The 26,922-nt window shown below is 35.5% G+C and overlaps 1 protein-coding gene across 2 annotated transcripts in view; it reads left to right on the forward strand.

The window, feature by feature from the left end:
* The window catches only part of Cep128 (centrosomal protein 128), a 387,702-nt gene that overhangs the window by 304,745 nt on the left and 56,035 nt on the right, over positions 1 to 26,922 (forward strand). For both annotated transcript variants that reach the window (XM_076848049.2, XM_076848048.2), the window contains exons 21-22: positions 8,034 to 8,083; positions 26,200 to 26,223. In XM_076848049.2, coding sequence (XP_076704164.1) covers positions 8,034 to 8,083; positions 26,200 to 26,223 — 74 coding nt within the window. The remainder of the gene's footprint in view (positions 1 to 8,033; positions 8,084 to 26,199; positions 26,224 to 26,922) is intronic.

Raw genomic sequence — 26,922 nt, forward strand, 5'->3', positions numbered from 1 at the left:
GAGCTGTGATACCTGATCTCTAAAATGCCCCAGACTGGGGATAGGAATGAAGAGACAGTTGAATGCAATATTCCTCATCTTGGATTTAATTTAGTAATATAAGGTTTTGGATCAATCATATTTTAAAACTGAATATTTAAACTTAAAAATTTTTTAAAATTTTCCTGTATCTCCTTTACTATCAATTGTTTTGTTTTTATGTATAAATCATATATACACTATAAGCATCTCTAATCATTTAGTGACCTAAGAGAATGTGCCAATATATCAATGCTAGGACAAATTGCGAAGAAAATCCTGGTACTTATGAAGGTCTTGAAGGAGTTGCCTCTACTTCAGGCCAGGTATTATTTACAATATAGTATAGCAAGTATAAAACACATAGTTACATGCTCTTTATGTGTGAATTGCCAAAGGAGATATACCTGGTATTTGACATTGAGCTAGACTCTGTAACCAGATGCACTGAACATCATATCATAATTCCATTTCTGAGGTTTGTTTTACCCTTAGGTCATAAGAATTGAAGAAGTTTGAAAAACTTTCATCTAAAAATACAAGTTCAGTATTGATCTAGAGTAGACCCAGGAACATCAGAGATCTAAGAAGACCAGATTTGGTTTAGCAAAATTATTTGTACCTTCTGTAACCAAGAGATAATCAAAGAACAAGTCAGATACACAGGACTTCTATAAGCCCAAATATGTATACACAGTTGTGCTCTATAAATCTACAGTCAAAACCAGGGTCCAGGATAAACCATCTTCTAACCTAAGGGCTTTACATACAAGCCAAACTTTCCACTGGGAGAGTACAATTCAGAGATGATAGTGCATATAGGAAGAAACAGAATTTTATGCCTGGATCTGAGCACATAAAACTTATTCTTAAAGTAGTATTTACAGTAGACCATAAACTTCTCTTGCCTATTTTGCTGTTTGTCACATATAGTCTTTTTCACTAAGACAGCTCACTCACCAAGTTATGACAGTGCCTTGTAATGAACACATTCTTACTTTCTCTGTTTTTGTTGTTAATAGAAGTAACAAAAGATTAATAGTCGACTGGGTCAGAACTTTCATTCTATAGCTTGATATTTCTTAATAACTAGAGCTAGGAAAGAGGTAGAAGGGTGTAGATTTTTGTGCTGTTTTTTATAATGTAGCTATGGGCAAGGGGTTTTAAATCTCTAAGATGAAAATTTTTACCCAAAGTGAATTAACATCAAATAAAAATACAAGTACCTGTATTTGGGTGTTTTACCACATAACCGAGACAGACAGTGGACTATAAACCTTTCATTTGTTGGACTAGTACAGCTTCATCTGTAGACCAGTATGTTGTTTCAGCGTCTGAGACAAACCACAAGGGGTAGCCATACTTTCTGAATGTTGTTCTTCATTTTAATCTGTGTGTTTTCTGTGGTAAGGCCTCATGAGAAAACTCTTAACTCATTGTGGTATATCCAGATCTGTACCAGTGGGTGGCAGTAGATGTGGCAGAGTTTTAAGGAATGCAGCTCCCTATTATAGATGGAGTCTAAAGGCAGTGTACCAGGAGGTCTTTTTTTATTTGTCTTAAATTGCATCTCATTATTTTTCACACATTTTCCTGATTTTGTAAGACATAATTAAGGGTGACTTTAAAAATAACAATAAGAGCTAACATATATGTAAATCTTACTATGAAGCTGACACTATTTTAAGTATTGTTCATGTACAATATCCTGTAGTAGCCACTGGGAATTGGTTCCCACAGACTCCAAAATCTGAGGATGCTCAAGTCCCTTATATAAAGTAGTATAGTATTTCCATATTACCTACTCACGTGCTTCAAATCATTCCTAGATGACTTAGTGCCCAATACAGTGTTAAAGCTATATAAATAGTTGTCATGCTGTGTTTTGAGGAGCAATAACAAGTGGAAAGGTCTGAAGTGTTCAGTACAGACAGAATTTTTTTTAAAGAATATTTTCATTCCACGATTAGTTGAATCCATGGAAATGGGATCCACAATGCAATGGGCTGATTGTATTAATTTAAGGCCAAACATATTTGATTGTATTTGAGATATTTGAGCTAATGTAGGGACTCATTATCCTTTTATTCTGTTTCCCTTCACTATCGTAATGATACAGGAAAGCCATTTACTGGATAGTGTTATGTTAAGCTGAGAAACTTTTCAACTGTTACTCATTGAAAGAGATTTTTCATTATTGCTTTATTATGTGAGTTATTCTGCATGCACTGTGATGAACATGCCTTGCTAATGCAGCTGCCGTCTCAAGTGTCTGGGTCTTACTTTCCATCAGAGTCACATCTTTTGATGCTATCTCTGAGTTGAAGAATTTTAATGTGGACAGTTAGTAACTGTAGGCCTTCTCACAGGCCTGCCAGTGTCATATAAGTAGTTTAAGGAAGTTTTCTTTCAGCTTGGGGAAGAATTAGAAAATGTATTAGTATTTATGGTAAAACTTTGAATAATAGGGCAAAGGGGAGGGAAGGGAAGGGTGGGGGCAAGGAGATAGGAATGATGGTGGAATGAGTTAGACATCATTACCCTAAGTACATGTCTGAAGACACAAATGGTGTGAAAATACTTTGTGTATAATCAGTGACTTGAAAAATTGTGCTCTATATGTGTAATCTGAAATGAATTGCATTCTACCATCGCATATAACAAATTAGAATAAATAACTAATTTAATAAAAAAAGAAAATGTATTAGCATTTATGGTAAATCTTTGAATACTATGTCATTTTAATACAAATATTGAAAGGCAAAGGGGAGAAGTTATGGTTTTGCAAAAGAAAGTACTGGATTCTAGTTTAGAGCAAAAGTCCTATGCTCAGATTCATGCATGTCTGTTAACTAGCTGTGTGACATTAACAAAGGCATTAGATCTTTTAAAACTTAATCCTCATCCATAATATGTGAAGAGGTTGAATTAGATCAGTGGGGGTTTGTTGTTGTTTTGGTGCTGGGGATTGAATCCAGGGGTGCTTAACCACTGAGCCACTCGTGGCCCTCTTGCCTCAGCCTCCTAAGCCACTGGAATTACAGGCATGTGCCACCATGCTCAGTTAGATTAGTGTTTTTTTGTAATCAATATAATTTGGAGCTTTCTAATCTACTGTGATACCAAAGGTTTGGGATACAGGGAATCTTGGCAAGCAGGCCTCAGATTCTCCACTTCTGCTCCAACTCCAACAGCTCCCTTTCAGCTTTTTAAGTTATTTTATTTATAATATTACTGGATGATTTGTGTTTCACTTAAAAAATGGAATGCTACTTTAAAAAAATTAAAAATCTGAATTACATTACTTCAGTGTTCCCTTCTATCAATGATCCCAATAACTGGGTAGCCCAGGAAGAAAAAGAAAAACTGACCATTGTCTTGGTCATGTAGCCAATGTCTTGAGCAACGGGGGTGTAACTGTGGGAGGGTAGTCCATTGTTTATGGCCTCTTATGGATTTTAGTGTGCTATTTTATTTGTTTGATTTCATTATACCATGATTGCTCTCCACAAAGAGGAATGCACAATTTAGAGAAATAAATATTGAGCTCTTTCGAGAATTTACATTATATGTTATTTTTAGTAAGTGTCAGGACATAGCATAACATTGAACAGGAGCACTGAATTACTGGGTAAGGTACAAGAGCCAGAAGCTAAATGCTTTTCTCTAAACCACAATCATTAATTCAACATATTCTGCTGCCAGTGGTACTCTGTCCAGTGCTGTGCTCCTAAATTTTGCTGTATCTCAGGCCCCACTTTCTATAACTTTCTGCCCATTATCGGCCAGCCTGATTGTACTATGGATAAGATACTTTACAGTAAATGTTAAAGGAAAAAATAGTCATTTCTAAACTTGATCTTCAGCATTCCTCTGAAGGGTCAAATTACTAGATGGATGTGTTATTTAGATATAGCCAGACTTGATTCACCTTTTAAATACAAATAAATAAACAAAAGGGTATAAAATTGTCTTAGCCAAAAATATGGTCAGGATATATTACCCTAAGTGTGCCACAGAAATGCAGAGTGGAGCAAAACAAAACAACTAGAGTCTCAATTCTCATCTATGATGTTCTGCTTTGTAATATAGGACCCCCCCCCATATGTCATAATCACTATCAACTCATTTAAAATATTGAAGCCAATCCAAAATACACAGGGCTACTTCCCTTTTCACCAAAAATCTTTCATTGACTAATGTTGATGGAAGCATATTTAGCCACAACAATTTGCATGGCAGTTGAATTGCTGTTTGTCTTAAACAGCAAACCAAAAACTAATGAAGGAAAACAGGAACATGCCAGTGGTGAGCCAGGGAGCAGAGCAGTCCTTCAGCATTTTCCATGCTGATCTTTTTCTTTGTTCTTACGAACATGAGAACAAAAGATTGCTCATTATAACAAGGGGCACTGATCATGCTCAGTTGTCACAGCATTATTTCCTTTCAGCTGTCCAAAGATCTCACCTGCTGTCCCTTGGCTTGCATCTCTTTGCCATGGGCTAGTTCTTCTCAATTATGCCTGTGGCCATATTTCATCAGTACAGGTTAATAGAAGTATTCATCATCCCAAATGGATGTAGTTGAACAGTGCACCTAACAAGTGAGCAGTTGATGGAGGTGAAGGCAAGCTGGGATCTAAGTTAAATATCAAGGTAGGGAGGCAGTAGTTAGGGAGACACAGGAAACCCTGGTTGTTGATGCCACTAGAGAACTCCCAAAGCAAGTCAGAGACCTGTGTGTGTGTGTGTGTGTGTGTGTGTGTGTGTGTTTTAAATAAGTAACAGTAGGAACAAGGGTATAATTAAATAGAGTGGTACAAGTGAGAGCATGATATATTAGACTAAAGCTCTAGATGTGGTTTTAGTACTAACTAGACAATCTCAGGCAAATCATTCACTTATTTATTATAGAATGAAATGTTTCAGTGTGGAACTGAAAGTTTTTTCCAAGCACTAAATTCTCCAGGTTTCTGAACAATGATAAAATGTTTTAACACCATCACATACCCAGAAACTTTAAAAGAAAACTTAAATCTAATTTAAGAAAAAAAAATGAAATAAAGAAAAAAAAGGAAGGAAGAAGAAGAAAAGAAATTGACTAGAAGTCCAGTTTTGAGTTTTGTAGTCAGAGATGGATATAGTCCTCAACCAGCTCTTTCTTTGTTTCTTTCTGTTTTCTTCTTTGCCACCTTTATTGTTGAACAAATTCCTCCAACTTACTAAAATATATAGCTTTGGAAGTACCAGGCTAATAGAGGTTCCTTCTTGCCAGCCAGGATCACAAGCTACTTTTATGGCATGTCAGATTAGTTAGGCACCTAGCTGAAGTGTCTCAGGAATTACATGAAGAAGAGGAACAGGAAGTCCTCAAAGAGAAAGGTATACTGAACTTTCTTATATCTGTATTTTATCAGATGACTAAGTTGGGTTTGACTGTGTAAGAGATCCATTACGTAGCATTTATCCCATACACTTTTTCTGTGATGTCTGGTGTTTTCTCTACCAACTTGTCTCTGGAGGTACAAGATTCATTTTCTGATCATTCATTTATGATCCCCTACTATATATCACTCCAGAATTTGTTGCAAAGAGCCCACCTCTGAAAACCTCCTAATTTCCCAAAGTGGTATATAGCAAAATGACTGCATCCTCATAACAACGAAGTAGTGATCATATGAATCACAAATATCGGAAAAAGTTGGGCTGAAGACACAATTTATTGAAGCCAATTGGAATAATCATCTGTTGTTTTGGTCAGTCTCTTGTCCTTTCTTCTTCTATTAATAATACCCTAATTTTGCATGTAGAGACCATCCTTTCTACTCTTAGTCCAATCCTTTTGGAATTGTTAGTGAAAGTATTCTCTACTTTACCCTACCTAAGTAATAGGCAAGAGATCTAAGCTACTCTCATTAGTTTTTCCTGGAATCTCATTTTGACTGGAGAGACATGAATATTGGAGATATTTAGAATAAAATGACCATGTGCTTATAATACCTACATCCCCACCCATCCTGACTTGCTCTAGTTGTTACTCTCTTCAGAATGTGAATCCACTTTTCTCATGTATTTGTTAGTTACTCCTATAATTTTTTAATAAATACTAAATGTTTGTTGTTAATTAGCAGCTGGTTGCTGTCACTTAGCAAGTTCTTGAACCAGACCATTCCCAAATTTTATTAAGCTCATGATTCTCCCAGTTGAAAGTGTCTCTGAACTTGGCTACGGAGTTTGTCTGACCTCAACTGGGCTTCCATCTGAGTCATCTGTGGTCACCTTCAGGTCACTTGGGCAATTCTGCTCCGACATGAGCTGGATACCACCTGGGGCCACCTTCAGGGTGATGTTCAGTGGGGAGAGTCCTGGGTCAGACTTTTCTTGTCAACTAGCAGGTTGTCCTGGGCTTCTTCACATGATAACAACGTGGTTTCTCTTGGAAAAGTGAAAATGTGCAAGGCCTCTCGAAGCCTCAACACAATTGGCACAGAGTTGCTTCTGCTGTATTCTGTTCACCAAATCAAGTCAGGAGGCCAGCCCAGATGCAAGAAGTAGAGAAGCAGATGTCCATGACACCCTGATGGGAACAGCTGCAGCATCTCAGTGCAAATAAGTCGCAGGAAGAGGAATGAGTGAGGACTCTTATTCAGTGTCCTGCACTCCAGATTTGCTTTGACACCTGAAAGCTAAAGAACCTAATATGCCAACTAATTCTCCAAAATGCCCCTTAAACACTGTCATCCTTCTGACATTGTTGACTTAACTGGAATGTGGGAATTTGGGGGAGCCAGTCAGTTCTTCTATGGGATACAGAATAAAAATTACTTCTCTTCCTTAACTGTAGCACATTGTGTGTTGTTGGGATTGCTTGCCTCTCCTCCGTAGCCTTCTTAGCCATGCAATCTCAAAAGGCCATCACCATCAATTATACCATCTGCCAGGTCCTGAAGTTTCAGTATATTGCCTAGCCACTTATGACATACATCCAAGTGACTTTGCCACCCACTGTATTACCACTTCCTTCTGTGTCTCATGTAGCACTTGGTAAAAACATTTTCATTTGCCTTTCTGGGATGTATATTGAACATCCATAACTTATATTTTTCTTTTATGCTATGCTGCCTTTTGGTAAACTATATCAATCACAGAGTAAGGCAAATGCTAATACTAATATGCACTGCTGTAGGTATCTCTTACTAGTTTTCATCCAAGGTCTGACTCAACCCAGCCCTCTTTAGATTTGTGAGATCTAATAAGATCATAGCACAGGGTGGTATAGCTGCAGGCAGAAAATTCTGCTTGCCAAATGTATTTTCCTTCAGAGCAGTTCACAAATTAATGTAGGGCACTGAGACACCATGGCTGTATGCGTGCATTAATACAGGTCTCTCTTCAATTGACTACCGTCTTTTCCAGCCACTAATTTCTCTGAGATGGTGCCAAACTCTTGGTCAGATATAGCTTCAATGCATCCCACCCTCTTGGTGTGAAATGATAATTAATATAATTTTACAGTTGAGGTGGTGCTCTACTTCCATTAATAACACCCCATTATTCCAGGTAGTTTTAATTTGCTTATAAAAATTGACTCAGGGTAGAACTTGGCTTAAAAACTTATTTTAAGAGCAAATGGTTTGTTTCTACTTAATGAAAAAAAAAAAGACTTTTTTTAAAGGAAATTTTAAGTTACTTTTGAGTTGTATAGGCATTGGACCAAATTCCTAAAATATTGGTGTGAATTTTTGATTTGTAATTGATTTGATATCATCCTGTAGTATCTCATAAAGTTGGGACCTCCCAAGTCTTCTCAGCTAGCTTAGGTTTGGCAGAGTCTAGAGCTCTGCAGCATCTCATCAGTTGGCATCAGAGGGCATTTCTGTATATTGCTTCTCACACCTCAATATCAAATTCTCTTCCCAGAAGATTATGCAAGCTATCAACTGAATTACATTCAATAATAAGAAGAAACCCAGTTTGACATTGCATTTTCATGGGTATTTTACTTTCTTATTGTAGATCTGCTAGAAGAGACCCAAAGAAAAGATGAAGAAATGGAATCTCTGCAGGTAAAGAAAATTCTCAAACAGGGCAAGTATCCTTGGGATAAAAACATTTATTTTTTGCTCTGTTATCCTTCATAGTCGCATTCAGACTGCTATAGGAAATGGGTGACAAATACAATATCAAAAGGCTAAAGTTCCCTTTAAGAGTCTTTGAGAGAAAACTTGTAAGCTAAAGCAGGAAGCCAGCTCAGCCTCTGGGCTACTCTGCAAAGGAAACTATTTCTGGGTATGGTATAGTGAGAATTTCAGCATTAGGAAATGAATGTAACATCCTTTCAGTAATTTCTCCAAAAATAAGGCTGATGAAGGAGGATGAATTCATGGAATTGACATTTTCAAGTGTAAGTCAAAAGTATCCTGACTCTATTTATATTGACTATCAGTGACCAACCAGAAATGTTAACACATATATGAAGCTTAAGATTTACCTTATATAGCCTCTCAATTTACCATGAATTTTTGCACTTTCTTTTTTTTTTTAAGGAAATTTTAAGTTACTTTTGAGTTGTATAAGCATTGGACCAAATTCCTAAAATATTGGTGTGATTTTTTGAAAATTGTGTTTGAAAGTTTCTGCTAGAATTTTAATTGATATTTCTATGATACAAGCTATTGAGTTAAGTTAGCATCCGACAGAAGTTCTCTCTTCCCATTACATTGGGCTAACTTACAAATGGGTAACTCAGCTGTCTGTCTTTATTAGAGGAAACACAATCAATTATATACACATGACAGAACCAATTCACTTAATGTCACATTGGAGATTAATAACAGTAAATACTTTGGACGTTTAGAGTTCTTCATGGGCCTGGAGCTATAAGGCCAGATTGGGGAGAGTGATACAATGAGCAGGCTCAAGTGCATTGGGGTGAAGATGTTTGCTTCTGTGGAAAAAAGAATGGGTCAAGTAAAGCTCAAAGAGCATGGGAAATATTTTGTGATTGCAGATTCTTCTGTTTGATGGTTTATCCATCTGAAAATGCTAAGGTATTGGAGTTCCATGTGTACAATAAAAGTGGCATGTATTAGTTGCAGATTTGTACAGATTAAAGTCCTTTAATATCTTGAACTATATTCAGATATAAAAAATAAGAACACTAGTTGGTTCACTGTGTGGCTAACAAACAAACATACAAACAATAACAACAACAAAAAAACATTGCCAGTCTCTGTGGTATTAATATCAGCATTGCTTGTTATAAAAAGCAAAGCTCTGTGTTCAGTAAACATGTCTGGTGAGACAATAATAAGGTTTTTTGGCATTTGGCTATATATTGTGACTGCCATTGGACTCATGGTACCACATATAAACATATTTACTGAATACATATCTAGCCTTTTCAAATAATTTTGAGTTTATTTCTCTGAGAATATAATTGTTGGAACCAATAATCCCATTAAATATAATAGCCTATGTTGCTTCTCAAATGTTTATTAACTGTTGGCAGCATTTTCTACCAAAATGTTCACCCAGTGCAATAGAATGCACCAGCCAACTAACTTTGGACATTTATAGATGTCAAATGTGCAATATGGTCTCCTATAGCAGAAGAGTTAAATGTTGGCCCTGTTTAGTGATGACTAATGTCTGATACTAATGTGCCATTAAGAATACAGGGAGCTGACACCTCTCAGAGCAATGAGTTCAGAGGCACATCACAGAAAGGGTTTAATGTAAAAGGCTAGAGGAAAATCCACTGAAAATACCTGAATTTCTATATTCAATGAAAAATATCATAGGTGATAGTTTGGAGAAGGCTATTAAAGTATGTCCTAAAATAATACAATAGTACTTTGGGAGGGAAGGACAAAATAATTTCCCCAAAAATGTTAACAGTAAGGATTGGAAGTCAACAGCTTTTGAATTTTGAGTTCTGGCTCAGCTTCTGTTTCACTGGGTAACCTTGGGTAACTCAATTAACTTTCCTGTGCTTTATGTTCTCATCTGTAATATAAATCATAAAACTGCCTTCCAGAAGTATTTAGTGTAGATCAGATTATCCCAGAAGGAGAGCTAAATATTTAATTTCAATTTACAATGTTAGCAAATCTTCATGTTACCCAAATTAGAGTCAATTTTATTTACTCATTATCATCTTATAATTATGTATAACAGATATTCTTCATTTAATGTTATTCTCCTTAAGGGTCGGGGGTGTTTTCTATAAATAAAAGGCTCTCTATGTACTCAGAGTGGATATTGATTGAACACTAATATCATTCATGGAACTAGGTGCTAGCACTCCAAAGCCAAGGTCTCTATACTGGATTTTTTCTGGCCCTTTATACCAGAATTAGCAGAGAAGAGTCTTAAATGAGGGTTTATAATAAAACATTTGAAAAATGATATTAAGAGGGAATGTCTAAGTTACCAGAGGAATAATCCTTGTTGGTTGGGCAGTTAAGTGTAATAGAAGGTAGATGGGTTGAGCCATGATGGGTGGTGATCCACAGAAGCCAGTGTTTAAACAATAACTAAGAGTTATCTGGGAAAGTTTGGGGTGAAGGTAAGAAAAATTTGAGGCACTGGGAAGGATCTGGGAAGCACTCTGATAAGAGAGCACATCTACATGTTTAAGGAGCTGAAAGAAGTTCAATCTGATGACATGTGGCATCGGAATGAGGAGAGACTTGAAAGGTAATGTAAGGTGAGCAGAAGTCTGAAGGACATTATAAAGGAGCTTGAACTTTAGTATATACAAAGTCTGTGAAGGGTTTGAAACATGAGAACAATATGATCAAATTTTCATTCTGAATAGGTAAATGACTATAAAGTTGAAAATAATTGGAGAAAGTTAAGAATGAAACCAGGGAGACCAACTCAGCAGATACTTGTGAGAATCTCAGCAAGACACTATGGTACCCTGGACTGGGTGGCAGCAGGCAGTGTGGAGAAGAGTGGTGGGTTCTTAATATATTTTAGGACAGAAGAAGCAATGAAACTTTTGAGAATGATTGTAGGAAATAAAAAGGAAAAAATTAAAATGAGTCTCAGGTTTCTTAACTGAACAATTTCTTGGATGGTGTGCTGGTCAATGAGAGGGTAAGCTGATTAATTTTGGTATTTTGAAATTCTCTTGGGGTTCATCTGAGTCAGGCACTCGAGGGGTTTAGAGAACATGCAGAATATGATGTCCTCAAACCTGATGTCCATAGCATATGAATGATACTACCAGTCATAGGAGCAATGAAAACTCTCAGAGGAAGTGTGTAGGCCAAGAAAAAGGGAAAGCGTGGAGCACAACTCTAGAAAATAGCACTTCACATAACAGACCAAGGGCAAGAACCCACCCAGGAGCCGAAGACATAAAGAAAATAACAAGAGAACACAGATCATAAAGCTTAGCAAAAGAGTATTGCAAGGGGAAAATATTCAGTAAACTGAAGATTATCTTTACATTTTTGGAGACAGTTTGCTATGGGTTTTGGTTTCGAACCAAAACTTTACCATTCAATAAATATATTTCCTGTCGTACCTGTGAAGCAACCCTCATGTCTTTCCTTTTCTAAAATGTCCACTGTGTAGCACGATGGCTGCCGTGGGTTACTCGGTAAATTTCTGTGGATTGAACAAGTGAATGCCACCCTGCTGGTCTCCTCTTTAGTTATACTTATCCCTGAATCTCCTTAAGGTTGATCAATTGAAAAACAGTACCCATCCCCCATGTCCTAGAGTTCATTTTTTTTTTTTTCATTTAAAATGTTTCAAGAGACAAGACCCAGGTAATGTCATTTATGTGTGTATGTGTGTATATACACACTGGCACACACACTCTCTTTTTTGCTGTCTTTCCTTTCTCCCTCCTGCTGTGCTCTGCTTTCTCCCTCTTTAAGTGTAGCATTGAAACAAAGATCAATGAGTCATTTGGCATGAGTGATAAAAGCAGTGAAAAAGGACAAGATGGGGGGGGCAGGCACAAGGAAGAGAATATGTTCAATCTTGCAAGGAATCAGGAATAGTGGAGGCAAATATATTTGACAGTGATTGTTACAATACAGCTTGTAATTACCAGAATTCTTCATTGGAGCTTAACTGTTGTCTGGCTCATTTTTTTGTGACATTCATTTGCAGTTACATTGTGTGTTGCTCTTCTTAAAAACAAAGTATTGTCTTTGACTATAAATGTGCATGCAGTATCAGAGTTCTATTTGCATATGGATTTGAGGTACACTGAAACAAACAAATCCCTTCTTTAATCCTCTTGAGATCAGTGGAAACATTTAAAATAGACACAAAAGGTAATCCATTTTTCCTCAATTTATTGAAATGTATTCAGTGACTTGACACCTTGCTTGTTATGGCTGGTAGTGGTAGATGTTACTGCTAGTTTTTGTTTTCTTTTTTTAAAATATCAATCTATGTGGTTCACTTTCAGTAACTTGTTTTTTCCCTCATGTTTTAAGCATACTTAAAAAGTTAGTATCCTACTTCATTGAGGAAAGTTCTAAAGGGTTAACTGTGGAAGTGACCAAACAGAATATCTTAAGCTCCCACATCTCTTTTCTTTACTAATTTATGGCTGTCTCTTTTCATTTTATTTGAAATGAGCTAAAATTAGATTTTATAACATGGATTTCCCTCTCTTATTAGGTTATTTTAGGTTATTTTGAGGCAGCTTCTATATCTATAAATTGGGAACAATAGTAATACTGACTTCTTAGGATTATCAAGAGAATTATGAAAAGAAACATGGAACCCTTGGTGCCTGGCAGGTCTTCAGTATATTTTGTTTACAATCACTGTGTAATAAACACTATTTATTTACATTTTCTGTGTGCCAGACACCATGCTGCATGTCAGGGACAGAAGTAAAAAAGCCAGACCCAGTCCTGGCCTGCAGGAAGCGCCTTCCCTCTGTCCCTCCCTGTCTTCTTTCCTTCCTCCCTCTGCTCCACCGCTCCCTCTCTTTTCCTACCCCCTCCGTGGGCAGCCATGAACCTTCAATTTCTATTTGTGGCAGACTATGCTGAAGGAAGTATTATGTCTTTGTATAGATACTAAATATAACGAGGAAGTGAAAAATGCACAGTGTGGCAATAACAAGATTGACTATTGAGCTCCTTATGAATATCAGTCTCATTGTCTTAGGGAGAGAAAGGAATCACTTTAGTTGGAGGACCTATAGCCTAAATGTTGTCACATGTATTTCTGGACACATCCTTTGTCATTAGAAGTTTTGTTAGAAATGAGTTGAATCATTTGATTAACTTTTTAAATGGGTTTATGCTATTTTAACAAGGAAAATATTTTCTTTCTGAAACATCCCAGAAGCTGTGCCCCAAAGGATATTAAATGGCATTAGTGACATGCTGTTTTTCAGACAACCCGTAATTACATTTAATTTCTCTATTAGATAGCCTTTTAGACTGTTCTAAAAGTTTGGCTATTACTATTTATTTTAGAACTACTTTAGTGTTGCAGGGAGATGTTAGATTTTGGTGTCGTCATCTCAGTAGTTCTTAGGCAAAGCACTTAAGATGAATGGAAAGGAGAAGATAATCTTATCCAGCCATTACTTTATTTCAGTTACTTATCAAGTTGCCTATAGCAGCACAGTGTTTTAAAGAAAAAAAAATAGAAATTAAATTCCTTGAGGCTTTTTTTTTTTTGAGAGCAAACCTAGTAAATATTAATCTAAGGGTATTGTAATAGAGAATGCCAATGTAGAGGTGGCAGACACATCCTTGTAGACAAATTCGGCAAGAAAAACTATAAAAGAGTAGGATTGACATGCGCAAGTAAATTGGCCTGGCAGATGCTGACAAGATAGTACGTTAACATCTTATTGTACCCAGTAGATGGCTCTTCCTCTTACTAAAGAAAACTGGGCTAGTGACAGGCCAAGTGGATAATTTCTTTGGTTTTGCTGTCAGTCATTTCCGCCAGACAGTAGAATGCTAGTAACCTGTACTTTCAAGCCACACTGTAGTTTGAGAATAGACATTGAGGGTGGAAATGCAGGTGTGGGGCAGCTCAGAGCCCCTTCTGAATTACTTTAGAAGGGGAAGTGAGGGTGAAAGGAAATGTCTTTTTCTCACACTGGATCTCCAGAAGAACTAGAGTAATTTATTTCCCCAGAAATCCTCATTTCCTTGGGAGATACTAAAGCATACTTTTACAGGTGTCAGTTTGAATAAATTGATAAATGGGGATTAACTCTTTAAAGTTTTATTAAACTAGAAAGCAATGCAATATCTTGCTTATCCCTAGGATGACTCAATTATAGTGGAACTTCTACAAACCAATATAATGCATATAATGCATTCCTTAGAATTTAGGCAAATATATATATATTTGCTCTAAGGTATGATTTTAAAAAATGTTCCAAGCAATGACATAAGCAAAACTAAATATGAATGATTATGGGGGATGGAGGTGTGAGCAGCCCTTTGTTACTTTCAGGGCAAGGTGACTTAATGGCTCATTAAAATCTCTGTTTTCTCAAAAGGTGAAGAGGCTTATCCAACCTTAGATTTGGTATGAGATCTCAACAGAGATAAAACATTAGCAGTCTGTCTTGGGGTCAAGCAGGGTCTCAGCCAATTAGATTTGCACAGTTCAATTTACTACATCAAGAGGCCTCAGGAGAAGAGGGAACCAAGCTCAGTAAAATGGATTCCACTTGAAATTTTAGTGATCATTAAATTTTATCACCTTGTTTTATCTGAAATTTGTAACTTAATTTTAATTCCAAATTTATGACAGAATAAAACTTGAAGATAGAATACCCTGAAAGAAGTATTCTTGTGTTTGAATATAGGGAAGTTGATTGACTAGACTGTTTTCTTTTGAGAATTATAGAAATATAAAAACTTGCCTTGCTCTGTTTACCCAAGGGGGATGAAAAGCACAAGTCATCAGGACTCAGCAGTCTCCTTGTATCAAGCTTCTAAAGAAGCCTCTTAAAATACAGACACCATTTGGAAACTTTTTTAAAATGCCAAAGACAAAGCCTTTAAAAGCCCAAATTTTACTCTATGCAGAAAATTTACTGAAAAATTTGGAATTGAAAATGTGTTGGAACTGGATGTGTTTTAGAGATTTTATAAATTGTTCTCTCAAGGAGGAGATTATTTTATGCATCTTCATGTACCATCTCCTTGGCAGCTGACATCACGGAAGTCAGCTTTTGGACAAACGTCCCTTGATGCCATTGTCCAAAGTCCCAGCTCTAGGCTCCATGATATGTTTATGTTTTCTTGTGAAAAACAAAACACCATCTTGGTACATTGTGGTATTCCATGGTGCTGAGCTTGTCTAGGGGTTTCTGCAAGTACCCAAGAGTTAGCAGTTATCTTACAATTTGGGGGCAAATTCATTTGAGTTGTGGACTTTAAGTGAACACTTTGAGACCATAATATATTATAATATATATATCCATAATATATTACTGCTTGTGCTTCTGATACAGTGTCCCTAGATAAACCTTAAGTTTTGTGCAAATAACCATGTTAATCCATTTTCTCTTCCATCTCCTGATAACAGTGACAATTGTGAAATGCAATATTCTTCTATGTAATGACTGTACTGTGGAGCAAATTTGGAAACAAACACTCAGCAATAATACTTTTCTGGTGGAAACAAATTTCCACTGACTTAAAAAACAAATTTATGAGTTTCTAAGTATTAATGGAAATAAATTATATTTCTTACTTCTTGGACTTCCCCCACCTCTCAATTACTGGGTGATTTTCCAGAATATAAAGAAATGCTGCAGAGGATTTCCTCAGTCTGGAATCTTAAAACCTTGCCAATATTATGTTTAAATCTACTAACAAATACTTATTAAGCACTTGTTACCTCCTGTCAAGATTGTGGGAAATCAACCCCAAAGGGTGATGATCTGCGCATCCAAAGAAAAGGAAAAAAATCACCTGTGAACTGCTAGTGATTGATATTAATCACCACAGAGCAATTCTTTGAGCCATGCGCAGTGCTAAGACTTTTTTTGCCTGACAGTAGTGGGGCTAGGACTTGTATTCCAAGTTTTCCACACCACTGTACTAATATAACTCAAGAGCTATGGTGATCAGAATTTCTGCACCATTCCCCGGCCCATGATTTGTTTAGGTTCTTAGCTTTTTCTTTCAATTTTCTTTTTTTAATCTGAATGAATCATTGTCAGATATATTAAGAATTTAGTGTGATAAAACAGTGACAGTCTACCCCTTTGAAATAAAAGACTATGAGTCAGGAGATAACGGGGAGTTAATATTAGTGAAACTTCTTTCTGCCTTTAACTTTAAAACTGCTGTAAACCATTAGATTCCAAGTTTACATATATGACAACTAGGACTGTGTCAGATATATACTTGGCTACTAGATGTGAGGAAGGTTTTAATTTCTTGTGCAAGACTATGAACAATCCAATAACCTCGAACACTGCTAGGAAGGAGAAGGGATCATTTTTCTTTTCTTTTTCCATTCTGCACCTTTTCTTTTTGCTTATTCATCATGTTTAAACAAACAGACTGAAGAAAGTTGTTATTAAAGCCCTCCTCAGACTTCTTCAATTTCAGTTTTAAACCAAGTTCAAAATATTCTGGCAAAAATTAAAGGCAACATTAGAAGGTTTTCATAAGTTTTAAATTGTGTAAAAAGTGATAAAACTAAAATGAGTTGAAGAAATGACTTAAAAAGCATTTCCGTTTATATCTTAGTCTCTTTATCATAATTGGTCATTAATTTGCTTTTTTAAAAAGGAACACTAAAGGGCCCTTTTTTTCTAGAGTTCCTTGTAATATGTACTATTTTAGATTTTATTTGTTAGAATTTTAGTGTTTACTTTTATGTGTGAATTTTTATTAGCATGCTGGTAAATAACATGTAATATCTGCTAATATTTCTGCATTTGCTCATATAAAGTGAAATAGAAAATGTTACTTACAAGAAACCATGCATTTATGGTATTCTGATTATGATTGAAGTTCCTGCAAATCAGTTGGAAGAAAGAGACCATATATAGGCTTATTGGCCAATATAAATCCCTGTAGTCCATATCCAAAAGAATTGGAGGGCCAGCAAAATGCAGTTGTCATCTAGCTGCACAATATGAGAGCTAATTAAGTATAGATTTTTGCTTTTCTTTATCTTTCTTCTGCTATTTCCCAGTGGTATTGACTACATGTGACTCATCTGGCCTGAAGTAAGGAAAGTCACAACACCCTTATGAAAGGAATGTACCCAGTAGCCTAGTCCAGGGACCCTGCCTGAATCCCAGCCTGCAGGATCCACCTTTCACCTGCATAAGAGATAGACAAAAATTTAAAAAAAGGAACTTTATGCATGTTGATCAAATTGGGGAGAAGCAAGTAGATTGCTTCTCTGCTGTCCCACATAAGCAGTTATAATTTATAGAAACTAAAGTTAGGTGATATACATATGTAGGTTTAGTTGGTCTGAAAGGGGGGCAAAATGGGACAAAAGACAGGAAATGTAGATATGTAGCTTTTGTTGGCCTCTGCTACAGGAGCTTGGGCAGGGGGCATCAGCCATCTACCTCCCAGCTTCTTTGGTGCCATCAAGGTGGAAGGTTGAAGCTCTTTAGCTTTTCCCAATTGAGAGGAGAGGACTCAAAATTCAGTCTGTTTCTTGCATGTGGCAAAAATATCCCCTTTGGCTGTCTTTCCTTGTGGAGATGTTTCCATATCTCTGGCAATATATAATATATGTGTGTGTCACACACACACACATGCACACACATGTACACACATATATGATCCATTTTATGTAGTGAAATAAATATAAAAAGATATACAAACAACTTTTTATTAAAACATTAATTTTTATTGTGTTTTGTATACATATTATCTGTTTTAAACAAGGTTCTAGAATGCTATTCTTGCATATATAATTTTAAGAAAGCAGTCCTAGAACAGTTTTCTAATGCATCACTGAACCTGAACCATGCAAAAACACAAAATAACCTTGATGGTAATAAAAAAAGCATTTATTGTCTGTTTGCCCATAAAACTGCACTGTCAGCATATGGTATTTCCATTAGCTCCATTTTTTTTTTTTTTTAGAACTATTGAAGGGATCTGGAACTGGATTACAGTCCAAAATGCCCATTTATTTAATCATGATGTCAACTTCAGCATTAATGTTTTTGAGTCTGTTTTTCTTAGTTTAGATGAATGAAATGAATAATATCCTTCTATTGGGATTTTTGTGAGTATTAAAAATTGGAATGTTTAAAATAACCAATAAAATTTTTGACTCTTAATCTTTAAATAAACAGTGTTGATATTATGATGCTGGTAAGTTAGAGATGTTTTCATCAATAACCACAATGCATACACTTCTGTCCTTTAAATCCCTGAGTTGGGACTTTTGCATTGCTACTCCTCTCTCTGTGATACTTTTCCCTAGCTCTTTCAATGGCTTGCTCATTTCTGTCCTTGAGATTTCAACTCTAATGTTGCTCTTCATGGGGACTTAACCTTAAACTCAATCTGTTTAGAGTAAACCCTCCACCCTTACCCACAGTCATTCCCTGTGTATCTGCTTTATATATTTCTTTGTCAACTCCTTTGAAATGTAAGCTCCACAAAAACAATAAGATCTTTATCTTCCTTGTGAACCCAATGTGTTGCTCAGTGCCTCCTTCAATAAATGTGAATGAACAGATGAATTAAGTGCATAAGTGATTAGAAGGGAGGGAGGGATAGAGAAAGAAAGGAAGCAAAGAAGGAAGTAGGGAAAGATATCAGAAGAAAAGGAATAAGATTGATAAAGGGAATAAAGGACAAAAAGAGGACAACTTAGATGGTCTGCAGAATAGTTATTTTTTGGGCATATGTTTTATGTACATGCAACTTGAGGTTTGTTTTAAAGTTGGGTGAAATTTGTGTGGTTCCTGATCCCTTTTTTGGTCCTGGTTAGTTGTGTTTCATTTCATCCTCTCTTTCCAGAAACCTACAGCAATTCCCACAGGGTGACCTCTCTGAGGAAGGAGAAAAGGAATTCTTATAGGATATCAACACCTTGGAATAGGAGCTAACATACTGCCTATAAAGGGCAGATGCTACACTAGTTCAGTTTTACTTTCCTATGTTCTCTTTCAGCAACTTACCTCTGTATTAGAGCATGAAAACAGCCACAGACAATACTTAAGCAAATGTCCAGGCTGTGTTCCAATAAAGCTTTACTTATGGACTCTGAAATTTGGATTTCATACAATTTTCACATCATGAAATACTATTCTTACCTTGATTTTTTTTTCAACCAAATGAAAATATAAAGATGGTTTTAGCTCATGGTCCTATAAAAACAGGTGGCTGGCTGGATTTGGCTCACTTTGCTGACTCCTAAACTAGTTTAATGGTAATCTATTTTTAAAACGTTTGCCTTTTAAAAGAGGAACTGGCATGAGAGAGTCCAAGAATAAATTTCTGAGTTCTTCTACAAAGAGTAAATTTCTTTTGGTAGAATGTAGAATAATTTGGCAGGTGGAAGGAAAGTATAATTCTACGTAATCAGACCCTCTTGAACTCCTACACTGACACTATACCCAGTGTTCCATTGTCTGCAGGTAGAGTTGTGAGGGTTAAGTAGTTTTCATTAATGGCTTAAACTGGCCAGGTACAACAAGCTGCCATCTCATTTAATCCTTCGTTGCCTAGACTGGAATTTAGGATTAGTTCTTCCAGGATGATTTTGTAAAAGCAAGACAATTTAGGACACTTTGAACTAAATCACTACTCTTTATTTATAATCCTAAAGAATAAGATGTTCTAAATTTCAAATAATGATTTCTCTAAGACTGATTTTTAAGTTGGGTAAGGAATTATTTGGGGGAACTATTTTAAAATTACTACATCATTTTCTCTAAATGTGAGATTTAAAATTTAGTTTGAAATGGTTATGGTTTTATTAGTCTTATTTTTATAGTTATTACTATTTTGAGTGCTTCCAGTTACTTTAGGATGATAAAGCTTTCCAACTCTTTCATAACTCACATCTCTCTTAAACAGCCGAAGCTACTGTTTAAACTTCTACCTTGGGAAGACGGTAGTCAGACCACAGTGAAAAATCAGAGTGAAGCTCAATTTGAAGAAAAAGCAGTTAAGTATTTCATAGGTAGAAATATTTAGGATATTTGGAACTGAATAGTCAAAACATATCGACTTTATTTTAGGACTTACAGGATAAGCCAGACTTCAGGTGTGTATCCTCGAAGAACATCTAAACAGGGAGATATGGAGTTGTTTTTCCCTCATTATTCTTAGATAGGGAAAAAAAGGGGGGTGGTATTCCATTGATGATCTGAGGGCAGGTAATCTGAAGTTAATTTTCAATCCTTTCCATTCTCAACTGGGCATGTATTAGGAAGTGGAAATGAATGATATAGTTTTAATGTAAGTCAAACTGAATGTAGAAGCAAAAAGCAACCTAAAATGGGATCAGCCAAGTCAACTACTTTAAAACTTGCTGCTTAGGACTTGATTATCCTTATCAGTAGCTCTTCTGGTGTAGAACACTGTAGGTAACTGTACATCAAATAACACAGGAAGAATATGGGAGTGAAAAATACTTATTAAATGTCTCTGCCTGTAAGTTAAGATGTGGATTGTTGGAAATGCTCAAAGGTAAGCAATGATCTCCCAAGGTGGCCTATTTACTTGTACCATTTAATGACTCAATGACCAGTTTTGTAATTCAGCATTCTGGGAACAGGAACTTGGGCCAAAAGAGTGTTTGGTGATATTCTTCACCAAGAATCTTAGGAGATATGTCCTTTGAGAGGAACAAGGAAGATGTTAGCTTGAGGCAGTCTGATTAGACCAGCTTTGTTTGGTGACAGGAAGATACACACCCCTTTGTATACCTGAAAATGAAAACATACTCTATAGTTTGTCACAAGTTCTGCATGACAGAAGCCTGCTCATAAATTATGCCATAATCACCATTGCAATATGATTTGCATTGGAATTCAGAACATATTTCACTGATATATGACTAACCTCACAACTGGAGACATATACTTTATTTTTTACAATGTAAATCCTTGAAAAAAACAATTGGTTTCTAGTTGCTGGCGTTCTTCCCCTACTACTCAACTCTGTTCCTACATGTCTTTTGGGGAATAGTCAATCTCAGAAATTACATTGGTTGTCATTTGCATTGCCCCTAACCACCATCAGAGTCTTTATTTTATCTGCAAATAAGTTTTAGTTGTTCTCCAGTCCAGATGTCACTCACTGAACAAATGCCTTTGTTACCTGATACAAACAGTTTCACTGTGGAATTGGGCAGTCACAGGAGAAAAGTGATTCTGTGTCATTTGCCCTTCATTTTGTTGGAAGTCATATTCTGCAAGCACACACCTATATACCATGTCATGTTGTACTATAGAAGGAGGAATCTTGAAATGATTCTTCATTTCAAAAGAAAAAAATTTCCATTGCTTTGTTTACAAAGACTTCAAGCAAAACCCTTTCCTATCCTTTCAGGCTGTATTTTCCACTGAATTCTGATGGGACCAACCAACAGAACATATTTCCATACCTTTTTCCTTATCTTGCACTTTCACCCCACAAACCCATGCATGTATCCCACTTCTGAATTTCCCTTAAAAGTAGATACAAAATAGTACTCTCCTTTAGTTAAGAACATTGTCATGAGCGTTTCCTGAACAGTGTCAAACTGCGGTATGATGGTCAGCAGTGGTCTCATAATAAACCTAACACAAACCAAAATGCCAATCCAAGAACATAGCAGAAAAACTGCCCTCACTTCTCCTTGTGGCAATACCTGAGAGAATATATTGGAATATAGGAATACCTGAGAGAATGCATTGGAAACGTGGATAAGACACTTTGTTTCTGTTTTTGGTTCTCAAGGATTAGCCACACCCAGAATGAAAAGCAGGTAATAAAGAGTATTATTGGGGTAATATGTGAAAATGCGGATGTGTAACTGATGTGATTCTGCAACTTGTATTTGGGGTAAAAATAGGAGTTCTTAACCCACTTGAATCAAATGTATGAAAGATGATATGTCATGAGCTTTGTAATGTTTTGAACAGCCAATTAAAAAAAAAGACAAAAAAAAAAAAGAAGGAGTATTATTGGATGCTCTGTATAGGTGAGGACATGACACATCCCTTCAAACTGGCTAAATCAAAATGTTGGGAGTTTAATTGATGACTTTTTAGACTAAATCTTGACGACTTGTCCCTCCTTCAATATTTCTGTTTTATTTTGGACACTGAACTCGATTATTTGAAAAAAGCATATAAGCAGCTAGTAAACTGAGTTAGCAAAAATTGACTACAGCTCTTTCTATGGCTAAATTGAACATTGGATGATTGGAAAATCAGTATATTCTGTTCTAAAACCTTCCTTCTTAAAGCTTTCCTAAGACTAGAGTAACTTTTTTGACTTAATTGGGAGTGTGTAATTTGTTGTAGAGATCATTGATGCATTTGGCATAATCTCAATCAACTTATGCTCTATTTTAAAGCTTTTTTGATATTGCTACATTGAGATTGCGATTTTTATCTTTTAAATTTATTTTAAATCACTATATGGAATGCTTATTCTTTTGGTGATGGTCAATAAAAGCCTTATCCTGTCCTTTCTTTTTACTATCTTGGAGTTTGGGAAATTATTTCTCCTTATTTTTAATTATTAAAAAAATGACTGACAAAATGCTAAATATAATGGATTGCTATGAGGAAATGCCTAGAAGGAAAAATGTACCTACTGTTTACATTGCGTTCTACATATTTTATGTAGGAAGCCGCAGGTAAAGGTGTGAGTATTGACTCAGCAGAGTTGACGATGACAGGAAGAGCACCATGCGGTGGTCTTTGGATGGACCTGAGTACATTTTTTTCCTACACAAGACAGGTTTTGTGCTTTCAGGACAGTATGGGAGAAAATCCTCATTTTAGGTTTTTGTTCTTAAAAATTTTTTTAAGTTCATCACAATCCTTCAGTTCCAAAAAAGTTTCCAAACTTGTTGCATACTCTTGTTGCATGCTCCTAACTTGGAAAAGATAGAGATTCTTGTTATATTTTTATACCATTGTTGTGCTTTTTCATATGCTAATAATATATTAAAAGCATTCCTGGGAAATGCTGCATTATTGTGATAAAATTAAGTCACTAGACCTATTCTACTCTACTTACCAGAGACAGAAGAATTCTGATTATAAGCTTCTAATTCATCTCTTAGATATGATAGCTGAATCAGTATGCCTAATTGACTGGTTTAGCTAAATCAGTTAAACTTTTAATGACCATGTATTCAGTTATCAATTATCCCTTTCATACTCCTTTCTTAACTTTACCTACTCATATTAGCTCATCTCCAGTGATGTCAGTGAATTGCCTTGGTTCATTCCTAAATTCTAAAGCACATCCTGTTGTGATCAAGTAGCAAATGAACATTTATAGTTCAAGTCATGTTACTAACCTAATCATAAAAAGTTAAAAATACTTTTTAATAGTACAAATGCTATTATCTTCTCCCAAGATATAATTCTCCCTACTTGACCTGTCAAGCCCAGAATAAATTAAAATTTGATGCCTAGCAGCATTATTTTCATGAGAACATATAATATTCACGTATTGATAAGAATAGCTATTAGCACTCTACATTTAGCTCAGTGATTATGCAGTACCTACTTGTACAATCGTTTAGAATCAAAATTAAAATCATTCATTGTCTTTGTAGATCTCTCTCAAACTTTAGCGTTCTTAAAATTAAAGAACAGTGTACGTGCATAATAACTAATCTTATTTGCCAAAAAAAGATGTCAGCTAAACTATTTACTTTTTTCAAAATGATTCTTAAAATTTTAAATCACACTATAAGTTTAAAAAGATTAGGCATAGTTTCTTTTTACTTTAGCCTATAGTTAAGACTTTAAAACTCTACAATTTAGACAAAAGCTCACTAATTGTCAGCAATGGCTGATAGCTTATTAGCTGTTGCTGATTAACAAATTAAATTATTGAAATTTAGGTTAATGAACTGAATTTTCTGTTCTCACTTTGCTCATTTTGTTTAACATTTTAATTTTTTTATTGAACATGTATCTCAGGACCACTTTGGAAGAAAACAGATAATAAATAAGTATATTGCATCCAAAATGTAGTATTTATTGACTTTTATAATTTAATAAAATGTTGTTGTTTTGACCATTTGGATCCAGGGTCTTTATAAGTACATATTTCTTTTAAAGTCACATCACAAATACTTAAGAGAAATGAAAACAGTTGATATAAATTATAATGATACCTGTTTATCTTTGCCAAATACTAAGATGAGAATTATACTGTTTAATTCAGTTCTCTTTTGACATGATGTGAAGTCATCTATTTCATGTGAGATCTATGTGTGCTTTTAAAATGTGCTAATCCTAAATAGCATCAACCCACAAACTTAAGACCCAAATAGGGCCAGTAAATATTTTGAGCCCTCCAAGATGGTTCATATTCTGCCCAAAGGCTGTTTCCCTCTCTATAAAATATCTAATGAGGTTCTATTCATTCTGCAAAGGATGATAAAGCATTGCAGAATGGTTTTGTCCCAGATGTGCTGTGAATAAGAAGCCTGATAACTGATCAAAGTCCACTAGAGGCATCATATTTATTATAAAGCAGTTGATGTGAATGGTACACAAGTTACCAGTGAAGTAGTAGTTATTTTATGAAAGTTATGAGGCAAGGATGGAATCTTCCCAAGTATGCCAACAAAATGCAATTGAACAGATACTATTGCATAAAAGAAGTCTGCTTTGGGCTGATTTTGCATAATGTATGCGTTTAACATGTGCTCATACAGCCAGTTGTTTACCAGATAGAAATGTTCCATTCAGTTTTGCAGTTGGTTACCGAAGTCCTGAGGCAGGAGCCCTCCATACTTGGTGAGGCTGAGAGAAGGCAGGTGCAGGACTAGTTCATTGTGCTCCTAAGCCTTGAGTCCATGTAGGTCTCTGCAAGTTCTCAAGAGGCCTGAGCTGTCATTCTCTGCACCATATTCTCCCTTTTACTTCTTAGGATTAATGGTAAATTAATTTGATTCAACAACAAATCCACATTCCACAAATTTCTTCAAATTTCTCATCACTTATGTCAGACAAAAATGAAAGAAATGGGCTAAGCATGGCAGCAGTCATTTGAATCCCTGTAGCACTGGAGACTGAGACAGGAGGATCGTGAGTTCAGAGGAAGCCTCATAAACTTAGTGAGGCCCTAAGCAACTCATCAGACCTGACTCTAAATAAAAACTTTAAAAGGGCTGGAAATGTGGCTCAATGGTTAAGCGCTCCTGGGTTCAATCTCCAGTCGCCCCAAAAAGAAAAAGAAAGACCTATGACCTTGATCCTCCTAGAAAAGATGACTTCCATTTTCTTGAATTTTCAAATTGCTTTTTCTCAAATTCAGAATTTTTTAAATTTGATAAATATTTCCTGTTTATCATTTTCAGCTCTGGAAAGACTTGATAATACAACAATTTTAGCTTTCTTAGTGTGGTCAGTGGCCAGTATTTTCATAAACCTTCTAAGATGCTATAGATAATAAAAGATTCAGGATTGGCCAAATGTGAATATCTTCCTCATTTATTTTTCTCCTTTGTTTTCAATAATGATTTACTTATTAAATTTAATTGATGAAGTTATTCTTTTAGTTTTTCCTTTCTATGAAATTATTTTTCCCTACCTAATGGGAGTCAGTATATATGCAACTTCCTTTTTCTATATTCCTGCTATTACATAGTTGTGATTCATATATTCAAATATACTAATATAAACCTATCTTTGTGTAGGTAATTTTAACAATGCAAAAGTGTTAAGAGCTGTTCCTTTCAGTAACTGCAGATAGATTTATGATATTTACTATTTAAGATTATGATATTTACTATTAAATTATATTTACTATTAAATTAAACTCTGTAGTCCTCACACGAGATGAAATGAGAAAAGGCATGGTGATTCTTCTGTGACTGTTTTATCTATTCCTTCTAAGTTGGAGAGTTCTTTTTTTATATTTTTAAAATAAATTATTGCTAATGGAGGGTAAATAGAAAACCTTCAAACTAAGTCAACTTGTAATGATTTTTAATAGCTTTGGGTTTATAATTATATGTTATGCTTTATTTGCAGGAGCGTGTTAATACATTAGAAACGGTAAGTTGGGGCATTTTCTTTCTTCTTGTATCAGAATTACTGCTGTCCCCCAATGTGGATTTCAAAGAAAACCAAAGGAAGCAGTTCCTGAAAACATTTCTAAAACTACATCTAAGATTCAAAGGGAAAATGAGCTAAACTGTATCTAAAAGGTATGTAAAAATAGATGTTTTTAAATGGAAACAAAAATGTGGGCACGTTTAAGTGCTCACTGCTCACTCAGGACTGATATGCCAAGAAGTACTGATTTATGGAAAATGTAATAGGTTTAAATGTAATCAATATCTTGTGTGTTTGCTTTTGTATTTCACAATCACTAGAAAGATTGGTTGATGAGAAACAGATCAGGATGTTATTTATACTTTGAAGTTCAGATTTTAAACATTTTTTTTCATTATTTTCACCTGATCAGCCTTTTTCTGAATAATCTTGTATATAAGAATCTAGTATTGGAAATTATTTTTTTAGTGCATAGGTGTAAAGACTGCATGCTTGCACTATTTATTGGAAAATTATTATTGTTATTGTCACCATCATCTTTATTATTGTTTTGGTACTGGGGATTGAATTCAGGGACACTAGAACACTGAGCCACATCCCCAGCCCTATTTTGTACTTTATTTAGAGACAGGGTCTCACTGAGTTATTTGGCGCCTCACTGATGGATGGATCTACCTTGTGAAATATTATATAGCTGTG

Source organism: Callospermophilus lateralis, chromosome 3, assembly GCF_048772815.1.
Source record: "Callospermophilus lateralis isolate mCalLat2 chromosome 3, mCalLat2.hap1, whole genome shotgun sequence".
Taxonomy (NCBI): Eukaryota; Metazoa; Chordata; class Mammalia; order Rodentia; family Sciuridae; genus Callospermophilus; species Callospermophilus lateralis.